Source organism: Phyllostomus discolor, chromosome 5, assembly GCF_004126475.2.
Source record: "Phyllostomus discolor isolate MPI-MPIP mPhyDis1 chromosome 5, mPhyDis1.pri.v3, whole genome shotgun sequence".
NCBI classification, from domain to species: domain Eukaryota; kingdom Metazoa; phylum Chordata; class Mammalia; order Chiroptera; family Phyllostomidae; genus Phyllostomus; species Phyllostomus discolor.
This window is the reverse complement of record NC_040907.2, coordinates 119222646-119249758: the sequence shown is the minus strand read 5'-3', so window position 1 is coordinate 119249758 and position 27113 is coordinate 119222646. Positions and strand designations below refer to the sequence as shown.

Here is a 27113-nt window from a genome sequence, read left to right as displayed (position 1 = left end):
TGGGGGAGGGCGTGAGGGGGGTACACAGGGAGGTGATAGCAGTAGAGTCATGTCCCAAGACCCCAGCTTAACGCTCTAAACAAGTGATTTTTTTTTTAAAGATTTATTTGTTTTTTTTGGGAGGGAAGGGAGGGCGAGGGCGAGAGAGGGGCAGAGAGAGAGACAGAGAGAGAGAGAGAGAGAGAGAGAGAGAGAGACAGAGAGACACATCGAAACATCAATGTGCGGTTGCTGGTGGTTATGGCCTGCAACCCAGGAATGTACCCTGGCTGGGAATGGAACCTGGGACACTTTGGTTCCCAGCCTGCACTCAATCCACTGAGCTACGCCAGCCAGGGCCTTAAACAAGTGATTCTTAAATGGAGGGGGTTACCTCCTAGGCCAAGCCAATTGGGAGACTTTCCCAAAAAAGATGGCTCCTGGCCCTTGAGGAAAATCACTAACTGGGCAGAATGCCAGAGAGGCGGTCCTCGACAAGCAACGACAGTGGCTGCAGGTGCTGGGCAGAAAGCCAGCAGGGGACAGTGCTGGTAGGATGTCAGGGAGGCTGATCTGAGAGCAGCAGAGTAACTACATGGGGAACCGCAAGTAAGGCTGCGCCCAAGAATGCCCAGGCACCCTTATCCAAACTGACTAAGGATGCCGGCCAGGCCTCTGACAACTGTCTACAGGGCTGCCAGCCTGGACAGCGCTGCCCTTTCATGCCATAGAAAGTCATGATTAACTTCCTCAGCCTTCATCTCAACTTCCTTTGCAGAAGCTTCATTTGAACTACCTTGACATCTCCACCTCAATGAATCATTGCTGCTCCCCCTTCCCATTTCCAGAATTATTTCCCTGATGCCCACACTCAGGTGCTCACTCACCTCTGATCACTCCCTCTCACCCATGCCCACCGTGGTTGGTCACCAATTCTTGTCCTTTCTTACTGTACACAATGACTGGCCTCTGATTCTACTATCACTGCCCAGGTTCAGGGCTGGCTTTCTATTTTTCTCTTTCAATTCAAAGCATAATTTACACATAGTAAATTGTACTATTCTTAAAAATGTTTTTTAAACCTTTACATGTATACACCTGTGTACATTTATACCACCATTCAGTTCAAGATATAGAATGTTTCCACCTCTCCAAAAAGTACCTGGATACTCCTTTTTGAGTCAGTACCAAGCCCTCAGCCCAGGGGCAACGGCTCTCCTGGTATCTGTTACCACAGATCAGTCCAGCCTGTTCTCAGACCTGATCCAAATGGAACCCTACAGTGTCTACTCTTGTACATGGCTTCTTTCTCTCGGCAGGATCTGAAGATTCTGCCAGGCTGTGTGTCAGGAGTTCACGTCTTTCACTGCCAGATATCCCACTGCATGGGTCTATGACAGTTGTTCATCCTCTAGTTGACAGGCACCTGGGATGTTTCCAATTTTGGCTTTTTCTAATGAAGCTGCAATAAACATTTTTGTACAAGTATTTTTGTGGACATACGCACTCCTTTCTTTTTAGTATATACCTAAAGGTAAAACTGCTAGATCATATGGTATGTATGGGTTTAACTTCATAAGAAATTGCCAAACTGTCGTTCAGAGTGGTGGTAACATTTTACACTTCCACCATCAATACATGAGTGCCAGTTGCTACAGACCCTTCCCCACACTTGTTTTTTTTTTTAAACATTTTACATTTTCTGGGAAAGTATGTGTGTAGTTTTAATTAGCTTTCCCTGATAATCAGTAACATTGAGCAACTTTTCATTGGTTTATTGACCATCTGAATATATCCTTTTAGGAAGTGTCAATTCAGGTCTTCCACCTTTTAAAATCAGGTTGTATTTTCCTTAGTGATTTGTAAAAACCGTTTTCTATGTTCTGGCTGTGAGAGTCCTATCAGATTTATGAATTGTGACTGTTTTCTCCCAGTCAATGTTTCATGCTGGTCTTTTGAAGAGTGGGCAGGTTCTTCTAAAATTCTGCCATTTATTCATCATGTCCATTCCCCGTTCGAAACTTTTGGTGGCTCCACACTCCCCAGAGGAAGATGCCCTCTACAAAGTGGTCTCGTCATTTGTTGAGGTCTGCACGCCAACTGCCTTGGCAAGAATTCTTGCTATATCACTCACTGTCATAGACAATGCTCTCAAATAAGGTTGTTGAGAGGATTAAATACAGGGTGGGGCAAAAGGAGGTTCGCTGTTGTTTATATGGAAAATAATATGACAATTAATAAATAATACTATAAAAGTAAACTTTGTTTTGTGTATCCACAACTGCAAACTTTCTTTGCCCCTCCCCATATGAGGTAACGCTGCTGCAGAACTCTGAACCATGCCTGAGGGTAACAGCAGTCACTAAATGCAGGTGCTTCTATTTAGATCACTCTCTGGTCTTCCAAACAGAATCCCAGCTCCTGAACGAGCCTAGACACTCACCTGGACATTCTGAGCTCACTGCCCTGGACTGTTCAAACCCTACTGACCTTTAAGAAGTGGCTCAAACATCTTTCCTCACAGTCCTCTCTAACCAAGTTCAAAATGAAATTTTCCTCCTGATTTCCCATTGAACTTCCTGTCCTTGTCATTCTTGTGACAGCCAGCACTGTGGCCTGTCATATTAGTTATCTTTTCACAGATTAGTGGCTACTGATACACCTAACCTGTGGGATGTTTGAGAGCAGACCAGTGCCTGATGCTCCCTGTCAGGTCTGATAGAGTCTGGTACTCAATAGACACTCAACTAATTTGTTAGTTTCATATAGTAGTCTATATAGTACTACGGAAATTAAGAACTAATCGAACTCAGAGCAAGGTAAAAACATGACACTTTACAGAATTCTATCGGTTACGTTTGTACCAATTAAAGTTATGAGAATTACCTACAATTACCTATGTCTTACTATCTAAGTGAGAAACAATCTTTCAGTTTATGCTCTATTCAGCTATAGCTTTAAAATAAAAATGTAATACATTACCCAGACAATTGAAAATTTGTTAGTTATAAGGCCAGGTGACATTAAACTCAGGGCTAAACAATTGCCACATGAAGTATTCCTGGAGATCTAACTGAACTGAACTTATTTTGGAATAAGGTGTATGTATCAGAAGGTGGAGGGACAGAACGTATGTTGAGACCTAGGGAGTAGCGGAGGCAGGAAGAGGGTAGGCATGCACAGCAGGCTCACCTGTGCCCGTCCCAACAGGGGCTCCACTTCTTTGTTATGCTCTATAGCAGTTTCAAAAGACTGAAGAAAATTTGATACGACAGGATCTACCACTTTTTTGTTGGTCTTGTATTTCTCATGAATTATCTTCAGTAATCCACATTTCTTCACAGTACCTATAAAAATTTTTTTGCCAAGGTTCAACACATTAGGTTCATGGAAAGGCTACCCTGAGGTTGCAGCCTAGGTAATGAAGTTACTGAAATTGCTACAGCAATGAAAGATGAGATGCGTTTCCTAACAGGGCGTCAGTGAGTAGGCTCTAAAGCCTAATTTTTTTTAAAGATTTTGTTTATTTTTAGAGAGGGAAGGGGGAGAGAGGGGGAGAGAGGGGGAGAGAGAGAGGGGGAGAGAGGGGGAGAGAGGGGGAGAGAGGGGGAGAGAGGGGGAGAGAGAGAGATATCAATGTGCGGTTGCTGGGGGCTGTGGCCTCCAACCCAGGCATGTGCCCTGACTGGGAATCGAACCTGCGACACTTTGGTTCACAGCCCGTGCTCAATCCACTGAGCTATGCCAGCCAGGGCATAAAGCCCTAATTTTTAAGAAAAGAGTTGACTTGGACAAACTGCATAAAACTAATACACTAAACAAACAATTCATAGAAGGGTCATTGCTAAGCCTTTCCTGCATTGTGCTCACCATTAAAAGCACCACAGTGATGGCAGATGTTTTTCTTTCGGCATTTATCAGAGATTTTCTTCTTCAGTCCTCGCTTTTGGAGGTAGGTCAGGCCAGGCCTCTTTAGATAATCTAGAAACTGCTTCTTCTCCTCCTGGGACAGCATGATATGGCAGCAGGTTTTGCAGATCATCTTTTGAAAATTAAAACAGATAAAAGGACAAGAGGATAAAAAAATCTTATCATCTTTTTAAAATGGTGTCCCCACTCCCTGCCCAGGACACGTAACTGATGCATGAACGGATCTGCATGAAGATATGTATAGAGAGGCAGCCCATGATCATGAGAATGCTTGTGATAGTTGTAGCTGGCTGGTAGGGTTTTTAAGTTTGTTTGTTTGCTTTTTAACTCTGTGCTGTTCTTGTTACTTGAATTATTATTTTATAATATATATCTATCATATACTAAAGGAAATTCAAGGAATAAAGAAACCTTAAAACATTTAATTTACTGAAGATAAAACATTATGTGTTTAATATAAAAATCTTCCCTAGGTGTGTCTCCTATCACTCACAATTCCTAAGCTCACTGCGATGTCCCTAACTGATAACTCCCAAGTTCATGCCTGGGTTATGAACACATAAATGCTCACCTGTAAGATGCCTATAACTGCTCTGAAGTACCCCACGTGAAAACATGGCAGTTCCAAGTCAATGTATCCGTAATGGCCCAGACAGTCAGCCAAGTTTTTACCACAGGTTTCACAAGGACGGTCCTTCTCACTGGTACCCTTTGATAAAAGCACACCCAAAAATCAATGAAGAATACTGGACAGCAAAGTGGGGACCAGTACCCACAGGTGGCCAGGTCATTCAGAATCAGAATCACCTGGGAAGCTAAAGCATATTCCCATGAAACTAACCGAATGCTAGAGGTGGAGTCCCTGCGATGTGCAGGGGAATACGGTGGATGGAAAGGAGTTCCTGCTTCTACCAATCTGGTAGGTCACCAGTTTCATCAGCAAGTCAAAAGAACACATGGCACTGGGAAGTGGCAGGGGTCTTACCATCCTGTGGTCAAGCACCCCATACAGCAAGGGGGCATGGTTGTTGTCCTGGCTGTACAGGTTCTTACTCACGACCTGGATGTGTGCCTGCTGTCGCATCTCCTCGGGTGACTTCATTCCAAAACAGATGTGGCTTCTGGAATGAAAGGAAACAAGGGAGCAATTACATCAAAACCACTTACCCAAAATGGCCATTACATATGCGACCCACCATAACCAACCACATCCTTCCAGCTCTTTATGGGCTCTGCTCCCCCATTATCGTATAGTCAAACCTCTCCCACTTTTCCTTGGGGGGACACCCCTTCACCCTGCGGGAATTGTTCCCACTCTATCAAAGGAAATGGTGCTCACAAAGGTCACCAAGTCCACCTGCTTATTGCTAAATCTAATAAGAACATTTTCGTTTTACCTAGCTGTAGCATTAGCATGTAACACCTCCCTCTCCCCTCGTCTTGAAATACTGTCTTTTCATGGCTTTGGTAACACCATATACTCTTGAGTTTTCTTCCCATCTCTGGCTGTTACTTTTGTGGTCTTTTCTACTGCTGTCCCTTAAATATCGGCATCTCTCCCTACCTAGGATTACAGGCCTCATCCTCTTTTCATTCTCCACATTTCTCCTGAGTGAGTGTTACTTGAGTACATGCTGATGTCAGTTTATCTCTATCTGTAGGCCAGCTACTACTTCTATTCAGCTGGAGACCATATGGACACCTCTTTGGGCACCTCTGCTTGGATATCCCACAGGCACCTCCAACTTGACACATCTAAAACAGGACCTAGTACTTTGTCTCCCAAATCTGTTGCTGCATCCCCCCCCCCCAAACTGGGGATTTACAGTGTGCCAGACACTATCCTGAGAATACAGATTAAATAAGACAGACAACATCCCTGCCAACATGGAGCTCACAGTTCAGTGTGGGCAAGACATAATAAACTGATAAACAAAAGTGAACAAATACAGAGAATTAAAATGATATGAAGGGTTAGAGAGAGTCTGAGGAGCCTACTTATGTTATGTGGTCAGAAAGCCTCTCTGTAAAATTGACTCTTAAGCTGAATAAGAAAGAACAAGCAATAAGATGATCCACTGGTTGAACATTTGAAATAAAATATAAATAGGGCAAGCGTCCTAGGACTGGAACAAGCTTGGCACTTTCAAGAAACCAAATGAAAGCAGTACAGTACAGCAAAGAAAGCTGATCGATCGTACAAGATGAAGTTAGTGAAGAACTTGAGCCAGGTTCCACACATAGGGCTTGGGGAACTATGGTAGGGAATTTAAATGTTAGTGCAATGGAAGGCTGCTAGAAGATTTTAAATTGAAGTGTCAGGGATGTAATTTGCATCTTAACAGAGGCTCTTGGGTTGCTTTGTTAGGACAGATTACATCTGAATACAGGAAGGGGTTGGAGAGGGTGTGAGAGGCCAGGGTAGATTTGGAGAGACTGCCTGGTAAGGCACAGGTTCCCCATTGTGGTTAATGACAACCATTCACACGGCTGCCCAAGCAAGAAATTCTGTGTGTCAATCTCATTTCTCCTTACCAATTTTATACTTAAATCCCTTTCGAATCCACTTCTCTCCAATGACTCTACTACTCCAGTGCAAGCAAGCCATCATCATCCCCTCCTGGATCTCTACAGTGGCTTCCAAGGTCTCTTATTCCCTCTCTCTTGAGTCAAGAGACCTGTTAGAAGTACTCTTTTCAAGCCACTGCCCTGCTTTATTAAAACCCTTCAAAGGTCCCATATTCCTTGCAAGATGACTCCGGAACACAGCTTAAAATCTCCTGCTTCCTTCTAAACATCCACCCTTTCTCCCTCCAGTACGAAGAAGGCTGTTTAGTTTGTTTTCTTCTGCCTGAACCTCCTTCCCATTCAGTGCTCTCAGAAGCTCCTATAAATGCCCCTGTCCTTGTACTTGTCATAACCAACATTGACTTGTCTACCTTCTCCAACTAGACTAGGCAGTAAGGTCCTAATTCAGGTCGTATGTCTAAGGCCTATCACTGGGCCTAGCACACACCTTCCTCGGTAAATATGTGCTGCCAGAACTAGTGATTTTCATTTTTCTACAGGACTCTAAGGAGAGCGGTGGCCTAATGAATAAGCTCTGAAGGAGAAGGGCCACAATGGTAGCTTAACTTCTGAGACTGCTATCATCGTTGGTGGTACAGTCCTCTACCTGACAAGTCTATCCTTTTGATCAGCAATACTGCCTCCCAGTCCTGTGCTCTATAGCAAAACCAGGATTAGGCAGTCCCTGCCCTAGAATGCTGCTCACGCTGAAATGGTGAGAGATTTGTGTAAAGAAAGGGATTATCGTTTGACCTCGGGAGAACTCGAGCTTCGGTCCAAGGTGTACCCATCGCCAAGGCTCACGCCACATCCCGCCCAAGCCCAGTGACCATCCCAACCTGCAGTCCCCTAGATGCTGAAATGCCCTCGGCCTGATCAATATTCTTTGACTACTCTGGTAGTTCTGATCCCGGCCCGCCCCATTCAATTGGCCCTCACCTCAAACCCTTAAGACACTGGGACCCCTGACCTCGGTCCCCTGTGCCCCTCATTTCTCCGCCCTTTGGCCAGTGTTGCTCTATCTTACATTTTCTTGGCCACATCCGTCTCCCGGAACTGCTCCTTCACCATGGTGACGGCTGCCGGGGTACCTCCTCGAGACTCCGGCAGTTGCGTTAGTAAAAAGACGGTCCCTACACCTCCGGGGAACGCTTCTTGACTCGTTACTGACACAGCCACCGCATCCTCTCGGCCACCGTAAAACGCCCCACGTGGCCGCTTCCGCTTCCGCTACACGCCAGCACGTCAGTCAAGAGAGGCTTTGGACACGCCAATTTTTTAGTTCTATCTATGCTGCCATCTTGCGGGAGTTCTTTGAAACTACAGCAGATTTTGTATTTTCAAAATCCCATTTCAGCCCCATTTCTCCAGGTCATCTGACACTTGCAGATAAACTACAACCTATTGCCTTAAGAGTTTTTAGACAACCAGAAAGACAAGATTGCTAAAATGAAAAATAGTCATTATCAACATTAATCCCATTTTAATTAAAGCCTCTAATTGTTTAAAGAGAGTTGGAGGCTAAAATGAATCCTCCCAAAGAACAGAGGGCACCATCTGGACGACCAACAAAAGAAATAAACGGGGCAGAAAATACGGCCATACATGCTCCTCCAGTTCACAAAGTTATTTTGAAAAAGAAAATAATTAAACCCATATTCTTGATTACAAAAACAGAAGATGAAAATGTCAGTTCAGAGTGAGAAGTGAACCACGATGAGCTAGGGAAATAAGATGAGGGGAGAACAGGAAGGGAAGGTCATTTATGTATTGAAATATATGCTTGCTTACAGTCTGTGACAACCTGTGGAAGGTGATCCTAATGAGACTAGCAAGGAAACCACACCACCATAGAACTCAGCCCTACAGAACCTGAGTTTTCTTTGCTATTTGTGAGGAACTCCAAACGGAACCCAAGAAAGTGGACCAACAACTTTTGAATTTTATAAAGGGATGCCATCTCACTTTCAGACTCAATGAATTCCCACTAATAAAAACAATACTGTTACACACAAAAAGCAAAGCAAATCAGATTTTCCTAACCTATTTCAGCAGTTAATCACTTACTGTATCTTTGGAGTAATGTTGACAATTCTGTAACAACAAAATTTGATGAATGACTAGAGGTTAAGAGCAAAGGTTGTTGAACTACCGTGACTTCAAGTTCTGTGAGTTTGGTAAAGTTATTTAATCTCACTGTGTTTTAGCTACTTACCCATCTATAAAAGGGTTAAGTAAGAGGTACCCTGTTTCTTAGAGTTGGTAAGGTTAAATGGCATAATGAAGGTAAAAATAATTAGAATGTTACAGGCACATAGCAGTCACTCAATGAATATTAATTATTCTTACTATTCTGAAGCATATAGGAAAGCTACCCTCAAACTTGCATCCTGGTGTCCTAGTCCACACTGACCTTTGGGAACCTCTTTCCTAACACTCTCTTTGAACACAAACACTCTACTTCTTTATCTTTACATTTCTTTCACTTTGAACAACTAAATTTCTGGATCAAGCAAGTACTCCTTAAAAGCTCAATTTTTTGTAAGAACTAAGATTTGCACAAAAAGATAAAGAACTATTCATTTTTAGTCAGAAAAATCATCAGAGAATCTCAGAAAATACTAACTAGCAATAAATCAAAACAGTTTGTGCACTTGAAATAGCAAAAGTTTCCAGTCAGAGTTTCTGAAGTTTCTTTAGTTGTCAAATGAGGAGGCTGATCAGTAGGGCCTCCTACCGTGTGTTCCATCTTTACCAATTTCTAACTAGCTGACGTGATTTTTTCTTTTCATTTAATATTTTTAAACTTCATTTTTCAATTACAGTTGGCATTCAATATTTTGTATTTGTTTCAGGTGTGCAGCATAATGGTGAACAATTATATAATTTATAAAGTGGTTCCACTGATAATTCAAACAACTTCCTGGCACCATACATAGTTATTTCAATATTATTAACCATATTCCCTATGCTGAACTTTACATTCCTGTGACTATTTTGTAACCAATTTGAACTTTCACATTTTTTACCCATCATCCCAACACCCTCCCTTCTGGCAACCATCAGTCGGCTCTCTGTGTCTAAGTCTCTTTCAAATTGATTTACTTGTTTACTTTGTTCTTTAGATTCCACGTATAAGTGAAATCATTGGGTGTTTGTCTATGGTTGGAGTTAAGTTATAATTCACTGTACAGAAACTTTAAGTACAGACAACTTAGATAACGTATTGAACTAAAATTGAACGAGTGCTTACATAACCTAGTCAGCTCCTAACTGTTCCGTCTCCGTATTGACTAGTCCAGAACTCTGGGGCGTGGCCAAAAGTGGGTGAGGCGGGGCTTTAGGCATTTTCAATCCGGCATTGGCGAGGTCTGCCTCGCGGCCTGGCCACGCCCCACGCCGGCACCACTTGGGGTCCTTCCGAATGCGTTGATATGATTGGCCGGATTCAAGTGGTTCTCTTTTTCTCCCTTGCTGCTTGAAGATCGGTAGCCATCATGGTGAGTTTCCTAGACCTGTGCAGTCATCCACTGCATATCTGAGCCATCTTTGGTTCCCCGCTTTCCCTGTCTGCGCTACTGCCGCCCGAAACCTGGTTGCTTTTCCCTGGCCGCTTCTGACGGAGGCCGGTGGCCGAGGGCCCGGTGCCTCCGGCTTGACTCTCCAAGCTGCGCTGCGGACGCGGCATGCCGGTAGTCAGAATTGAGAGCATCCGGAGAGAGGAAACGACTGCTGAGTTTGTGGGCTTCGTAGAGCTGAGGGGGTTGGGGTGAAAGACATCGCACCTGCAGTCGCAATTTGGGACAGGCAGTTCGCTGGTGCTGGCAGCCCTGGAAGTGAAGAGGTTGCCGGCAGACCCCGGGCGAATTGCGGCGAGTGCAGCCGTTGCCATGTGTAAGCCAGAATATTGTCAGCTGATTGGATCCTTTTGTTATACCTTGGGGAAACTGATGCCCGAGAAAAAGAATCCATCATCCTTAAGTTGTGACTACCAAGCCCGGTCATTCGAACGTTTCAGCACAAGTTTTTCAGTTCGCTCAGTTGCCGCCCATTTTTTCCTGACTCTACATTTGTAACTATGTACCGTTGAAGTGGACAAAGTGTTTGATGTGCTTTTTCAAACAAATTGAAATCTGGCAGTCAGTCCTTGGCATGTGAAGCCTTCCCGTCTTTTGGGTGAAATTTCCTTTTAGCGTGAACATTCTAAGTACCCGACGTTTCTTGGTAGTTACTATGGAAAAGAGCTGTTGGGCCATTCAGAAGGCAGTCCATATGGGCTGTAGAGTTGGTCGTTCAGGAAGGGTAGTTTATATGCAGGTCAGTGCAGTGTTTGTGTCAGATTAGTACAGGATGCTATATAAACACGGTATTGTGACTCTTTACAGGCTTGTATTACCCCAGAGAGGCTGTTTTTAATTGGAGGTGACTTTTTGCTCCAAAGGGGACAATGAAAATACGCAAACGCTTGGTTACAGCTGGAAAGCGGGGTTGCTTCTGGCATCTAGTAATTTTGGAGGCTAAGGTTGCAACTAAACATCTTAAAAGGCTTGGGACAAGTTTCTGGACCAAAATACCAGTAGTACTGAGGTTGACATACCATGCTCCAGGGTGATTCCCATTACAAAGTGAAGTAGTATAAATAGATTCATACAAAGCCATTGACTGCATTTTTTGGGTACTTAGTTGATGTGTGTGTGAGGTGTGCCCTGTGAGTTAGGCACTGTAAGCGGGTTAGGAGGAGATGGGAATTTGTGCCTTTTTTCTTTGTATTGAAGCTTTCCTGTTACTAGTCCATGTGGCTCTTCAACATTTGAAATGTGGCTCCGGTAGCTGAGGAATTCGATTTTAAATATTATTTAATTTTTATTAGCTATCCACATGTGGTTAGTGGCTACTGATTTGGACATTGCAGTTCTAGGACTTGGGAAGTCACAGCAAGACCAAGAAAAGGTTGAATAGATTCACTAACTACTATTTATATTTTCAGAACGACACAGTGACTATTCGGACCAGGAAGTTCATGACCAACAGACTACTTCAGCGGAAACAAATGGTAAAGAAGGCGCACATCAAAGTCGGCTTACTTGTTCTCCACTTTGTGTGTTTGTTTTCATTGCCTTTTTTTAGAGGGAAGGAGAAAGGGAAACACTGATGGGATTGGCTGCTTTCTCACACATGCCCCAGTGGGGTTCAGCCCCGCACCCTGGGTATGTGCCCTGATCTAGAATCGAACCCACAACTTTTGGGTCTACTGGACAAGGCTCCAAATGAGGCACTCTGGCCCAGGCAATTGTTCTTCACTTTTAAAGATGTGTTTCATATTAACAAATACCAAACTTGGTATTTCCTTTTAGGTCATTGATGTCCTTCACCCTGGCAAGGCAACAGTACCCAAGACAGAAATTCGGGAAAAACTAGCCAAAATGTATAAGACCACACCAGATGTCATCTTTGTGTTTGGATTCAGAACCCATTTTGGTGGTGGCAAGACAACTGGCTTTGGCATGATTTATGATTCCTTGGATTATGCAAAGAAAAATGAACCCAAACACAGACTTGCAAGAGTAGGTATCTTTATTTTGTTCAAGAACTACTGAAGACTTTTTTTTAAAAAATGGTTTTTATATGGGGAGGGACCTAAGGGACTCGTAAGGGATTAAAACAAAAGATTTTTTGATACAGGAACTAGGAGAGGTGGGGTCTGCAGCTTTTGAGCTGGGTCTAGAAGGGCAGACAAAAGGTAGTATTGCAGGAGATTAGAACGGGAAGTAGGGATGAATTTGGAAAGGTAGGTTGGCACCAAATAAAGTGAGATCCTTGTTACCAAATGTTTTTTGGACTTAACTCCCATAGGTAGTCAGGAACCACAAAGGTTTGTGATAATTTCTTGAATGCCAGGCACTAGAGTAAACTACAATAAACTGCAGTAGCGGGCTTGGCAAGCTTCTAAGCTTACATTCTAGACAGTAAACTAAATTAGTCAATGGATTGTTATTTATATCTGTCACTTTAGCTCTTTTCCTCCCTGACATTAGATAAATTTTTCTGTAGAAGAGCTGTGAGGGAAATCGCTTTGGTGTGGCAGATAGACACTGCACTCTATAATTGGGTGGTCTGGGAGGTGTTGAGGTGGCATTGAAGCCGAGGTCCTTGCAGGGATGGGGAGGCAGTCTTAAGGCAGCAGGAACAGTAAGTGCAAAAGTGGGCAGAGTGAAGATGAGTAGATGATAGCAGTCACCTGTCTATGAAGGGTGGGTAGAGCACCTGGTAAAGCTCCTATGTGAGCTTTACTGTGAGAGCAGTAAATCTAGAGATGCAGTGCGACCCTTGGTTAAGAAGAGACCATTGGAGAGAAGTCAAAATGTGGTAACCTTGGGAGCTGTAGGTTCAAGGATGGCCAGTAATAGCTCAGTCTCCCAAATTTACCATGCAGGGAGTGTGAATAAACATTTGTTTCTTGTGCTGATGTACACAGTTCCTTAATGACCCTTTCTGTTCAAGTACTAAATGTACTTTAAAAGTTCCAATATGGGGAGCCGTATTTATTGAGTTCCAGGCTCATCTGTTTCCCTACCACATTAGTAGGTAATGTTTTGCAAGTCACCTGTATATATTCCTTTTTCCTTCAGCATGGCCTATATGAGAAGAAGAAGACCTCAAGAAAACAGAGAAAGGAACGCAAGAACAGAATGAAGAAAGTCAGGGGGACTGCAAAGGCCAATGTTGGCGCAGGCAAAAAGGTATGGTTCATCAGGGAAATTACAGAAATGTCAACTGCAGGTCTTTATTTTCTAGAAAAGAGGGGTTTTTTTTTTTTTTTTAATAACCTTTCTTAATGTTTCTTCCCTTGTACTTCTTCTGGATCACAGAAGGTAACGTATTTTGAGAAGCTAAGTAATGTAGTATCTTAACACCACCTCAGTAGAGTAACTTCTTCCACAGTAGCTTTGCTACAGCTCACAGATTAGCACAATGTGGGGGCCACATCGGTTCACTGATTGTCTTGGTAGGTGCCTTGCAAGCCCAGTGAGGGTTTTCATGTTACTGCTGATTGGCATAGACTTAACTGTGGGAGCAGATCTGGTTTTCTGAAACTAATTTTAAAATGGACAACTGGTTTAAGAAAGCTGAATCAATGTGGCCCGTATTTTCCTGGCATGCTGGAGAGGCAGTTGAAATCTCAATTGTTTCCCTCTCCAGTTAGCCAAGACTGAAGTGGTTTTAATGATAAGCAGCTTTTTACCAGCTTTGCCTAGCTAATTGTAAACAGTTGAATTAAGTGTTGGGTTGTTAAATTAACAAATAATCAAGTGTTGTGTGAACTTTTTTTTTTTTTTTTTTTGCCTTTTCCCTCTACTTTCTTGGATTTCTTGTTCATCAGAAATGAAGTGTCTGGCAGGTACTGAGACTCTGAGCACGGTGTGGGGATGCATCACCTTCACTGAGTTTGCTTTGATGTTTTGCATGTTGGCTTTTGAAGGACAGTTTTGTAGTATGATTTATTACAAAACCACTGCTATGTTTTAAAATAGCATATTGTGAACAAAGGAGAAAAACTTCTAATCACACTTACTTTGGAAACTCAAAAATGCATGTTAGATTGTAAAGTGACCTATTGGAAGAAGGTGGATATCCTGCTAAGTAGGCCTCTTAACTTCTACTTGGGAAGCTGTGTCCCAGAAGGTTACATAATCAGGAAATGGCTTTAGTGAACACAGGGCTTTGGAAAGGTCCTCTCACCCATTTAGGAGCAGTCTTTTCCTTGGGGGCTGGAGATTGCTCCACATTCGGGCAGCTCCAGTAATAAACTGGTCCAGGGAAAACAGCAAAGCCACTGTCCTGGGATCATCCACTCAGAGCTGCCTTTTACCCTCTCTACCATTCATTTGGTTTTTACTGATCTCTAGTTTTTCATCTGATGTTTGTCTTTATTGAAAACTTTCCAGTATAATTAATTGTATATTCACATTAAAGCTGTTGATAAATGTGTTTTTCCCACAAGTATATATAATGTGGGCTGAGCCTGGGTTGGAGATAGTAGGGTTTTGAAACTGGTGGTCACTGACTCTGGCAGGTATTTCCTGCCAGGCTGGGCAGTAAACCTGTTCTTCCTGCCCAGAACTCAAATCACATTGAGTTCTCAGTGCCATGAAATTAATAGTAACAAACTGCACAAGGAATTGCTTGCTGCTTAAAGACACTCCCTGTTATGAGGCTTACACCTATTTAGAGAAGTTCTGGAGGTTGCAGAAAAGGTTCGGTCAATATATGCCTTCTGATCTATAGCTGAAGGATATTTAACAAATTCTTCATTCAGCCTGAGTCTCACATGTTACTGCTCAGTAGTGACAGGTACAGAGAGGAGACCTGAGCCATCACTGTTACAATTTAAACTGGCACTGGTGCATTTTATTAGCACTGCTCTGAAAAGTCAACTGCAAAATGAATGCATAGATGAGCTCCTGTATTTTTTTGGCTAAAAAAAAGGCAGGCATATTAGTGTTCCTTTCATTTCAGTTTTGTTCAGATGTTGGAATTAGTATTTGCTTCTACCTTTTGGGTGCAATAAGAGTTATTTAAAATTAAGGAATAAATAGTTTAATGTTTAAAGAACAGTTAAGGCATTTTTAATTTAGCTAAATTCTCTTTTAATACTAATTTGCACTGCTTTTGTTGGCTGTGAATGGTGGCTTTTAAAGTATTAAACTGAGATAAGTTATCAAAGACTTGTTTGATCATTTAGAGCTCTCATATTGTAGTTAAATTAGACTTTGGCCTGGGATGATGACCAAGTCTGTCAATGGCGCAAGTGTGCCCAGCACAATGTTGCTGGGCAGAGCAGGGGGCCCAAGGCTAGGTATGCGGACTTCATCCAGAAGTAGGCGGGGGCAGCCTGGCTTTCCATTATCATTATTACTTACCTCCTTTCTTAGCGAACTCACTGTGCTAGCCACCTTGTTTGCATAAGAACCGCAGTAACCAGGCAAGGTGTTCTCAAAATTGGAAGTAATAAAATCAATGAGTGTGTCCAAAGAGTGTTGTTTATACAGTTGCAAAGAACAAAATGATCATCTTTAAGGTACCTGATTGCATGCACTTAAATGCAAGTTATTTTGGAGTTTAAAAAGGACTGTTAATGAATGTTTTTTTTCCCTTTTCCTTTCCCTGCCACTAATTCAGTGAGCTGGAGATTGGTCAACAGGTATAATTCAAGCTTTTCATTTAGATCACTAGACTTGGTTTACTGACACAGTAATTTAAAAGTAAAGCATGTGAAATAGATTAAGAAAGTAGATTTACAAATGCTCTCAGGAGTTGTAGCCTATTAAATGCTCTAATAGTGACATGGTTTGTTTTTAAAATATAGTAATATTTAACTCACTTTTTTGTTTTATTCCTAACTTGAATGCTTTATTTGTTGATGCTTACATTGTGTTACAATCATACAAACCTAACATAATTCTAGGTTACTAATATTTGTTCTGCATGGGTGTCATGAATTTTGGAGTTTGTTAGACTTTGAACTTTAATTTTTAAAGTTCAGTTCCTCAGTTGCTAACTAATTTTTTTTCTTTGATTCACAGAAGGAGTAAAGATTCTTCAGTGACTTTATCTGTGGTGATTATGCAGATTTTTCATGAGAAGATTAATAAACTAAGAATTTTTATGTGTCTGGTTCTTTGAAATATATTTGAAGTGTACTGGGAATGCAATTAGTGTGCCATTTTAGCAGGCTTAGTTTGTTGTCCAAGTTCACCTGTTCCATTAAGCATTCACTGAACACTTGGTGTGATGGGGTGGTGTTTATCCTTTGATTTCATGACACAAACATGTCAGGTATAGAATATGGGCAACATGGGAGCATATATGGAGCCAGTCTGGAGTGCTCATGTTAATTAGCCCTCAGTGTAGTTTGTCTCTGAGAGAGACACTTAAAATTCCATTTTGGTCGTTGTAGAACCCCACTTTGTTCTTGTTACCAAAACATTATTTACTGGCCTCCCTCTCCCCCCAAATCTGTAGGTCACATTTTCATTTGTCCTGAATAGGATCTATCAGAATTGGCATTTGTGTATGGTAGGTTTATGTTTGGGATTTATGTTTGAAAGAGGCTCTTGTGTAATGAAAATTTGTGTGTTGTGTGTAATTGTTAAATCTGATGATGCATGCTTTTTATGAAACATGAGTGTTACCTAGTGCTGCTTTTCTTTTTCCCCCAGGACACTGATTCTCATGGCTTTTGCAGGCAGTAGGGTTGTCATCCTGAACTTTGAGTTTTTGGTTAGTTGTGTGGGGTTGGGAGATTTGAAGAGGGGTTGTTTTAGGGTTACTGTGTGTGTTGAGGTGCCCTTTGAGAGGTAGAAAAAGTGGGTGCGGGGAGAAAAGGGTTAGTGGCTTAGGGGTTTGGGATGCCATTTTATGTTTTCCTGAAATTAATGTATGATAGGCTTGCACTTTGGGTGGGTCCATTTGGGAGTCAAGTTTACAAATGCTATTGGAAACCATGGTAGAGGATGAAAAGCTCCAGGGAAACCTGATGAAGCAGTACAGGATTTGAAAAGACCTGGTTGATTGGGTAAAGGGGATCCAGGAAAAAAGGAGGAATTGTGACAGAAGGCATATCAGATGTGCAGGAGTGAATGGGGAGACGCCTTGACAAGATGGAGCTAGACTAGTGGGTAGAGTGCATACTTGAGGGGCCTGGTGGGGGGGGGGGGGGGGTTTGTGGAGCCTGTGGCCTGTTGGGTCCCTTGCTAGGACTCAGGAGTTAGATGGTTATTAGGGAGAATGGAGGAGTAGGGGCATTAAGCCTGTAAGCTTCAGTTTGCATCCAAATGGGTGAGGGGTAGGGGATTTGAGGTGAGTGGCATGTTTAAAGGAACAGTGCATGGAGGATGGGTCATTAATACCTGATGGTAAATGTTGCAGTAAGGGATGGAGTTAGCTGTGACTGAGCTGGGCTTTGGGAGCGGAGGACTGGCCAGTATGCAGGGGCAAGACTGGGAAGATGTTGGGAGAGGTTATATTTGGGCTGGCTGGGTACAGGGCAGGGGGTGAAGCTGAAAGTAGGGGTGGGAGGGGCATGGTCCCAGGAGTAGGTGGTTATAAAGGAGCAGGTCTAATGGAAGTAATACATCAAAAACTGAAGGTGTGGGTAGTTTTCATAGTGGGATACTATAAGGACTGATATGACAGCTGCAGGGAGCCTGAATGGAGGTAAAGGTGGTCCTCATAGTTTTAAGATGCAGCCCAAACTGGCTTGGCTCAGTGGGTTAGGCATCAACCTGCAAAGCTAAATCTGGTTCAGTTCCTAGTCAGGCACATGCCTGGGTTGCAGGCCAGGTCTTTTGGGCTCGTGCAAGGGACAATGGGTGGTTTTCTCCTTTGCCCTCTCTGAAAGTAAATTTTTTCATTTGTTTTTACTATTTTGGTTTTGTTTTATATTAGCCTGTCAGATTTTTAAAATTTTCATTGTTCAAGTACAGTTTTCTGTCTTTCATTCCCATCCCAGCCCACCCCCCATGAAAGTAAATCTTTTTTAAAAAGTCTCAAGATGCAGAGTTTGTGTGGGTAGGTTTTTAAAAAGATATTTTACTGATTATGTTATTACAGTTGTCCCATTTACCTCCTTCACTCCCCTCCACCACGCCCCCCCCACCCCTATTGCCCCCCTTAAGTTCATGTCCACGTATCATAAGTTCTTGGCTTCTACATTCCCATATTATTCTTACCCTCCCCCTGTCTATTTTCTCTGCTACTTATATTCTATACTATCCCCCCCTTCTCCCACTCCTGTTGCTAACCCTCCATGTGATCTCCATTTCTGTGATTCTGTTCCTGTTCTAGTTGTTTGCCTAGTTTTTGTTTTTGTTTTAGGTGTGGTTAAAAATTGTGAGTTTGCTGTCATTTTACTGTACATGTTTTCTATCTTTCTTTTAGATAAGTCCCTTTGACATTTCATATAATAAGGGTTTGGTGATGAATTCCTTTAACTTGACCTTATCTGGGAAGTACTTTATCTGCCCTTCCATTCTAAATGTTGTGTGGTTGGTTTTGGCAGGGGAGGGGGGAGGCGGTGTGCAGGGAGCACGTGAAGAAGGCAGTTTGTAGCCTTAGTCTCTGGAGAAGGGAATCGTGATTAATTCTGGTAGGGCCTGTTTTTCCAGGGAGCTGCTTGGGCTGAGATTGTGGAAGTCACAAACCGGCAGTCTTCATCTGTAGGCTTTGTTGGACAGGCAGAGCATTTTGAAACATTTTACATGAAGGTACAGAGTTTTAGCCTCTTTAAATACCAGAGGATGATGGTAAGGTTTAGAGGTCTGGCTATAAGCATCAGGATAGGTAGGTGTTTGCAGCTAGCCTGCTTGCTGGTCTCGCATCCCTTCTGCATACTCCTTACTTCTGCGTGCTCATTCCATTTAGTCCAGCTGAGTGTGGGTAAGTCACTTAGTCCCCTGCTCAGGTTAACTTCTCTTTAAATTGGGGCTTCCAAGGGTATTTTGCTCTGCTGCCCCAACTCAAGGCTGTTTTGATGCTCATGAATGCATCTTTGAGAACAGTTTGGAAACTGAACTGCTGGGCAACTGACAGGAAGCAGGGACTTGCACGAATTATCTAAATTGAGGACAATTGTGCTATTGAACTTATGGGTTCTTGGAGATTCAGCACTTTGTTGGCCCTGACAGTAATCACACCACACTGCTGCTGTCAAAGGGCTTTGAAAGAGCCTCCATAAAAATTCAAGTTTGACTTTACTAATCAGAGTCAACAAGGAGAGCACATCCACTCCTACAACTTGGTACTTGTTGGGGGCTGAGCCGCTGAGAGGGAGCAAGTATCTGTGGAGAGGGGTGAGAAAAGCTAGAGGTGGTTCTGAAAAGGGCAGCTTTAAACAGCCCAGTGAATAGTGGGGTGCTTTACAGCTTGCCTTAGAGCTACACTCCTGAATTTTGTAGCTTCGTGTGCCCAGGCAGCTCTTTTTGCTGGCAGTTTGATTATTTCAGGCTCTCAAAAGCAACATCTTAAATACGTCTCTCTCCTAATTTGCACAGTAACCCTAAGAGTCAGGTCTTAACTGTACTCATGTTGGAGAGAGAACAGTTACATGACTTACCCAACTAAGTGATGGGGCTGAGATTGGAACACAATTTGTAAGGTGAATGTTACACATATATTCATGTACTCAGATACTGAGCTGTTTTCTGCAGGACATAAAATACATAAGATTCATGAGCTGTGTATATACTATGTTATCAGCAAGGTGTCACCAGGAGATTATTGGACAAGTTATTAGATGGCCAAAAGAATCCCTCATTTACCTAGCTGTGTGTGAGTATCCTGCTCTGGGACCTGGATCAAGAAGCAGTCCCTCCCCTTAAAGTTCAGAGTGGGTTTATCAACTTAACCAAGTGTCATGGTCTGGCTTCTGCTTACCATGAAGAAACAGAAAGTGTGTAATTGTGTTAAATTATGTTGTAGAGACCCAGAGGCGAGAGGATCTGTGTAGGAGGGTTGGGTATTGGCTGGCTTTTGAGAGAACGGTTGAGGCAAGACACATGATTGGGTCTGGACACAGGAACGGGGCTCACTTGGGGCCATGAAAGAGGAGAGGAACAGAGGTGGGAAGAGCAGGCAGCTGTGATACCAATCATTCTGTTGGGGGAAGTGGATCAGATTGGGGAGGGTGGGAGCAGAGTGGGCAAGTAGGTTGTCTTCAGTATCAGTGAGCTGGGAGGTCCCACAGTGATGTGGCTTCCAGCAGTTTTGCACAATGCATTTCTGGTAGGAGAAATCCCATTTCAGAAACCAACTTCAAGGTGGTTACAAGAGTACAGAGGTATCCCAATCGATTCATTTATGCTGACAAAGCAGAGAGGCTTTCCTGAGTTCTAGAGCTCCGCAGTGTGGGTCTACGTGAACCAACACTACTTTTCGTTTGACCTTCCACACCGTCTCACCCTTAAACTTATGTGTGCTAGACTTGTGGAAGTGAGCCCCACCCCCTGCCTCCGCCACAGAATAACAAATTGTGGTCTGGTTAGGAGTTCGAGTGAGGTTCTGGTGGGAAATGTGACTCTGGGAACAGGTCAGGGAGGACCTTGTATGCCAGGCTAAGGATCTCTCTTCAATGTATTGGTTGAATGAATACGGTGGAAAATTAGATGTTCAACAGTGGATTGAGTGTCCTTGACACATGATGAATTTGTCTGCTTGGCAGATACTTAAGCTGTTGGACTGTTCATCATGTATGTAGGAGAGAGGATTTGTGCAGGGTGTTAGGGATTGATGAGCTGGCATTCAAGCAGTTTAGTTTGGGGAAGGACTAGACTGGAATCTGGAGACCTACTTTCTGATCACCCATCCACCAAGCAGCTGGGCCATGGGATGGCAAGGGACTTCTCTTTTCTGGGCCTCCATTTCCCTATCCAGATGAGGTATAAGGGCTAGATAAGTGGTTTCCAAGCCTGGCATGTGTTGGCTTGTTCAAAATACAAATGCCCAAGGCTTCTGGTCTCCCAGACTTAGTGGTACCCAAGCATCTGAAGTTTTAATTTCAGGTGATGCTGCTGGTCAACTAGGTTAGGGAAACTGAAGAGTCTCTGAAGTCCTTTCTGTCTCTGAGAATTGTATGTCTTTGAGTAGGACATGGTCTCTGTCCTCAAGAAACTGGCATACAAACAGTGATACTATTACTTATGCTAATAAAATAGTTAATGACAATAGAATAGTTTTCTATTTGCTAGGTACATAGTAAGCCTGTCAGATGAATTATCTCATTTACTTTTCACAACTACTCTATGAGAGAGGTACTATTATCTCCATTTTATAGATGAAGAGATTGATGCTCAAAGAGGTTAAGAAACTGGGTCAAAATTACACAGGTCTGACATTCTATGACATGTCTGGGGACACTCGTGGAATTTCTCACTAAGGGGCTAGAACTTGTACTGAGCCTTGATGGGTGCCGAGAGATTAGCTAAGGCAGTGGTTCTCCCAAAGTGGTTCTGAACAGACAGTGTCAGCAACTGGGAACTTGTCAGATAGAAATGCGAATTCTCAGGCTTCCCCCCCCACCCCAAGAACTACTCAATCAGAAACAGGGTGGGGCCCAGCAGCCTGTGTTTTAAGTCCTTCAGGTGATTCTGATGCAGCCTGAAGTTTGAGCTACACTGAGCTATTGGAGGGGGAGACTTTCCAGAGGGGACAGCTGTGGAGGCCCAGGAAGGGCAGTACTAAAGATTGCTCCATCACTGACCTACCTTCCCTTTGGCAGAATAGATGTGATGAGCCACGCAGATTCCCACGAGGGGGCACTGTGGGCACAGGCTTGGATGCTGCCTGCTTTGTTGTCACGGCTGCTACCCTTGTGGAAGCGTGAAAAAAGCCCAATGCCACATCAACTGGAGAGGTCACTCTTTTTTCTCAGAGAAGGTCTGATGGGGGTGGTAATCTTGTTTATGGGATTCGGCCCTTGTAGGGAAGCTGAACCTGCAGGGCTTTCTGCTGTTCACACGTGCATGGCAATGTCTACCCATCCTTGCTGCAATGCCTCTGCAGATCCTGTGCAGACGGCATTCCTCCTGTAGCTCCCCAGTCAAGGGGCCTGTGATTTCTTTGGGAGAAAGAATGCTAGAACCCCAGAGGCCCAATTCTGGTTCAGTGTTCTCCCCACAGCTCAATGTCTCTGCCACGTTCTTTGACATTTTGGGTAGGGGGCCAGAGTCCTGGGTACAACGCCTGCCTGCAAGCCTTACCCGTGCCAAACCGTACTTCGTGATTTCAGGCAAGTCCCCTTTCATCTCTGGGCCTCAGTTTCCTACTCTAAGATAAGGGAGTGGAGCCGAGAAAGTAGCTTTCAACCATCTTATTCGAAGAGCAAGAAATTGAAAGGTAGAAAATACTGCCCTGGTGAGTTGAGGAGGAGCCAGTCTTATCCTGCTCAAGGAACTTGGACTGCAAGGCAGCTGTAAGCCCTGCTGCATCACATCCATCTCTTGTATCCCTTTAAGTAAGCCTTGGCAGGGACTTGGTGCAAGGCAGTAAGGTGGAACCTATCAAATTGGATTCTTAAAAAAGTCCACATCTTTGGACATCAAGCATTTGCCTCTATAGATTTCTATTCTGCATTGCTTGGAGGAAGGAAAGATTTACACCCTGTTCTCTTCTCAGCTGCAGTGTATATTTCTTTCAGAAATACGTTGTTTCAGAGGGAGGGGCTGCGACAGTGTGGGGGCTTCAGCATTCACCTCATTAATCCAGGGATAGGCTCCCTATACCTCACAGTGACCGCTCACCCAGCTGAGCTGCTCTGCCTTTGCAGTTAGTCTGTGGAATTATGTTTTCAGAAAGCTGTACGTATACACATCACGGAGCCAGAGGGGATTCAAGAGAGGGTCTGGTTCAGTCCTGTGCTGACTCCTGCTGTTGACAATGATACTCAGGGAGTTTGGTGAGAATTTGCCCGACCTGTAGGTAAACACTGAGTTGCAACTCTCCTTGGTGGAGGAAATGTGAAACAGGATGCCTCTTTCCTTCAGACCCCCTCACAGAAGGAAAGAAAGTTCTCAGTTGATCTGGCACCTCTGTTTTACACACAGGTAGCACTCCATTTTTTTTTCTGCTTATGGATGCAACCACTGAGGCACAGAGAGGTTAGGTGACTTTCCTCAAGTCCCTCAGCTTATCGGTGGGGAGAGGACTGAGCTTCAAACCTTTTCACCTTGAGCTGGCTTCCCTCCTGACAGCAGGTGAGCCATTTGCTACTCAGTGCCATTTACTTTAAAAAAAAAATGTTCTACCCTTAGGTGTTTTTATTTTTATTTTTATTTCATTGAGATATAATTGACAGATAACATAGTATTAAGGTGTATAATAGCATAAATGGTTTGATATATGTATATATTGTAAAATGCTTACTTTTATAAGTCTAGTTAATATCACCTCACATAGATATAATTTTTTTCTTGTGATAACTTTTAAGATCTATTCTCCTAACAACTTTCAAATGTGCAATACAATATTTCTGACTATCGTCATCATTCTGCACACTACATTCCCAGAACTTCCTTATAACTGTAATTTTGTCCCTTTTGACCCCTTGCTTCCATTTTCCCCACCTTCCACCCTTCTTGTCCCCCCCGCCCCTGGCCAGCACTTCCTTTGGCAACCACAGTCTGTCTTCTATTTCTCTGAGTTATTTTTTTTTTTTAAGATTTCCACATGTAGGTGAGATCATGCACTACTTATGTTTTTCTCTCTGCTTTCTTTTACTTAGCATACTGTCTTCAAGCTCCCTCCATGTCATAAGTGGCAGCATTTTCTTTTTATGGTTCAGTAATATTTGTGTGTGTGTGTGTGTGTGTGCGCGAGCTTACATATATTTTCTTTATCCATGTCTCCTTTCGTGGGCACTTAGATTGACTATTGTTAATAATGCTGCAATGAACATGGAATGTGGATGTCTTTTTGAGTTAGTGATTTCATTTCCCTTCCACATATACCCAGGAGTGGAATTGTTGGTTCACATGGTAGTTTTTAATTTTTGGAAGAACCTCCATACTATATTCCATAGTAGTTGCACCAATACATTCTTACCAACAATGTACAAGGGTTCCCTTTTGTCCATATCCTTGCCATCATTTGTTATCTCTTGTGTTTTTAATGACGGCCATTCTAACAGGTGTGAGGTGATAGCTCATTGTGGTTTTGATTTGAGTTTCCCTGATGATTAGTGATGCTGAGCACCTTTTCATGTACCTGCTGGCCATCTGTATGTCCTTTGAAAAACTGTTTATTTAGTTCCTCTGCCTGTTTTAAAAAGTTTTAAATTTGTATTTTTTTTAAAGATTTTATTTATTTATTTTTTAGAGAGGGAAGGGAGGGAGAAAGAGAGAGAAAAACATCAATGTGCGGTTGCTGGGGGCTGTGGCCTGCAACCCAGGTATGTGGCCTGACTGGGAATTGAACCTGCGACACTTTGGTTCGCAGCCCATGCTCAATCCACTGAGCTACACCAGCCAGGTCTAAATTTGTATTTTTTAATTACAATCTATATTTAATATTACTTCGCATTAGTTTCAGGTGTACAGCATAGTAGTTAGACAATCATATAATTTACAAAGTTATCCCTCCAGTATTTCCAGTACCTGCCTGGTCCCATCTATAGTTACCACAATATTATAGACATTTTCTCTCTCTGTATTAGCTCCATTTTGTAAGATGGTTGCCAATTACAGTGGTGGCTAACAGGGCTAGGATGAGGCAATAAGATGCCTAGGATGTGAAATCTAAGGAGGTGTTCACTCAGGGTGGTACAAGTAAAGGTTAGCATTTTCATGACCTCAAGATTTCCTCACTCTACAATACTGGCCCTGGGGCTAACTGTGCCCTCCATAATGTTGGTGAGAGAGACTGCCTTCCTGCCTTGTTTTAGTTATAGCAGGCTAAACTGTGACAAATAGGTCCCACAATGGGATGGGCACAAGCACAATACAAATTTATTTTTAACTATTCTAATCCAAGGCAGGGTAGTCATAGTCAGCAGGAAGCTTTCTTTCTAGTTCTTCACAAAGGCCTGACCAGAAGTCCACCCTTGTCACTTCTGTTCCTATTGCATTTGCTATGGCTTAGTCTCCTGGCACACCTACCTGCAGGGGGGTGGTGGAGGGGGCGGGGAAATAGAGGCTAGCTCTAGCCCAGGCAAGGTTGAGGAACATGGTTTTGAGGGACAACTACCAGGTTTGCCATGGCAGGAAGAAGTAAATGGACCCTTTGAACAGGAGTCTCAAGCAAAAGGAATTTATTGGAGATGTCAAACAACCAAAATATGAATAGGCAATGCTGGTGGTCTCCCTGAGATTGGGACTGGAAAGTATTCCAAGGTAAATCACCCTTTTCTTCTTCCTCCTCCTCCTCCTCTTTGAGGCTACTCCACATTCTGTTTTCAGGCTGGCTCTTTTTGCTCTTCTATCTACTGCCATTACACCAGGTTTCCCATTACTTCCCACTGTAAGTACCCAACAACATCAATTAGACCCTGCATCCTCTTTGTCACTTCCCAGGAATGAGATGCTGACTGGACTGGTCGAGGAGAGGGGTCCATTCCTGGTCCTGCCAGCTCATGGGTACCATTTTCCACTTATCTATGGCAGAGGGAGCACTTGCTGAGAAGACTGAGGAGGCTGCTAATATGGCCATGGCAGCTATCCCTCATGTTGCTGACTTCTGCGTCTCTCTGGTGACTCCCAGGCTATACCATGTTAACACTTAAAAAAACACAAACACCATACTTTAGAGACTTGTGGCCAAGATGGAGGCATAGATACACTTTGCCTCCTCGTACAACCAAAAGAAGGATAGCTACAAGTTTAAAAACAAACAAAGAAAAATAACGAGAACTGCCAGAAAACTGACTTGTATGAAAGTCTGACAACCAAGTAGGTAAAGAAAAAGCATTCATCCAGACCAGTAGGAGGGGTGGAGATGGGGAGCCAGGGCAGAGAGGACCAGGGCAGGTGGCGTGGTGGCTGGCAGATGGGTTGAGACTGTGGCAGGAGGACTGGGTGGTCCCACATGTGCATGTGGATAAACAAGAAGGAACAACTGAGGACTGAGACAGACCCCACAACCCAGGGTTCCAGTGTGGGGAAATAAAGCCTCAAAACCCCTGATTCTAAAAATCTGTGAGCGGTTGTGGCAGCAGGAGAAATTCCCAGCCTCACAAGAGAGTTCACTGGAGAGACCCACAGGGTCCTAGAAGGTACACAAAAACACCCACTCGGGAATCAGCACCAGAAGGGCCCAATTTGCTTGTGGGTAGTGGGGGAAGTGACTCAAAGCCAGCAGAAAGCACAGCAAGCAGCACTGTTCCTTCTGGGACACCTCCCTCCTCCCAGCACCACAACACAGCCAAGTTCCCATAAGACTGTCAGCTGACTTCTCAAAAGAGACCTTACAGGCAACAAGGGGCTGGAAAGAAGTATTCAAAGTCATGAAAGGCAAGGACCTACATCCAAGATTACTCTATCCAGCAAAGCTAGCATTTAGAATGGGAGGGCAGATAAAGTGCTTCCCTGATAAGGTCTAGTTAAAGGTATTCATCATCATCCAGCCCTTATTATATGAAATGTTAAAGGGATTTATCTAAGAAAAAGATCAAAATTATGAACAGTAAAATGACCACAAATTCACAACTATCAGTAACTGAACCTAAAAAAAACTGAGCAAGTAGCAAGAACAGGAACAGAATCACAGAAATGGAGATCACATGGCGGGATAGAGCAGGGAGGAAGAGTGGGGAGAATGGGGGAAAAGGTACAGGGGATAAGAAGCATAAATGGTAGGTACAAAACAGACAGAGGGGGGCTAAGAATAGTATAGGAAATGGAAAAGCCAAAGAAGTTATATGTATGACCCATGGACATGAACTAAGAGGGGGGAATGCTGGTTGGAGGGGTGGTGCAGAGCAGAGGGGAAGGAAGGGGAGAAAAAAATGGGACAACTCTAATAGCATGATCAATAAAATAGATTTAAAAATATTTAAAAACTTTATTTAAAAATAGGTTTATTAAGATATAATTCACAAATATTCATTCTTTTAAAGTTTGCATTGCAGTGTGCTTTAGTGTTTTTGAAGG

At 43.2% G+C, this 27113-nt stretch overlaps 2 protein-coding genes across 8 annotated transcripts in view; one reads left to right on the top strand and one right to left on the bottom strand.

Annotated features, from left to right (window-relative positions):
- The window catches only part of POLR3A (RNA polymerase III subunit A), a 49853-nt gene extending 42164 nt beyond the window's left edge, over positions 1–7689 (bottom strand). The window contains exons 1-5 of the mRNA XM_028513958.2: positions 7505–7689; positions 4895–5030; positions 4481–4618; positions 3850–4021; positions 3172–3326 (exon numbers count right to left, since the gene is read on the bottom strand). Of these exons, the coding sequence (XP_028369759.1) occupies positions 3172–3326; positions 3850–4021; positions 4481–4618; positions 4895–5030; positions 7505–7548 (645 nt within the window). The 5' untranslated portion in view covers positions 7549–7689. The remainder of the gene's footprint in view (positions 1–3171; positions 3327–3849; positions 4022–4480; positions 4619–4894; positions 5031–7504) is intronic.
- Positions 7690–9862: 2173 nt separating this feature from the next.
- Positions 9863–16150, top strand: RPS24 (ribosomal protein S24). 7 transcript variants are annotated; one of them, XM_028513962.2, is made up of 8 exons: positions 9863–9977; positions 11465–11530; positions 11832–12041; positions 13107–13217; positions 13347–13349; positions 13859–13876; positions 15658–15679; positions 16062–16150. In XM_028513962.2, the coding sequence occupies exons 1-6, from the start codon at positions 9975–9977 to the stop codon at positions 13862–13864; spliced, it is 399 nt and encodes a 132-aa protein (XP_028369763.1). In that variant the 5' UTR covers positions 9863–9974; the 3' UTR covers positions 13865–13876; positions 15658–15679; positions 16062–16150. The 7 variants fall into 7 exon arrangements, with proteins under 7 accessions (XP_028369763.1, XP_028369765.1, XP_028369764.1 ...); XM_028513964.2 differs by lacking the exon at positions 13347–13349; XM_028513963.2 differs by lacking the exon at positions 13859–13876.
- The last annotated feature ends 10963 nt before the right edge of the window (positions 16151–27113 follow it).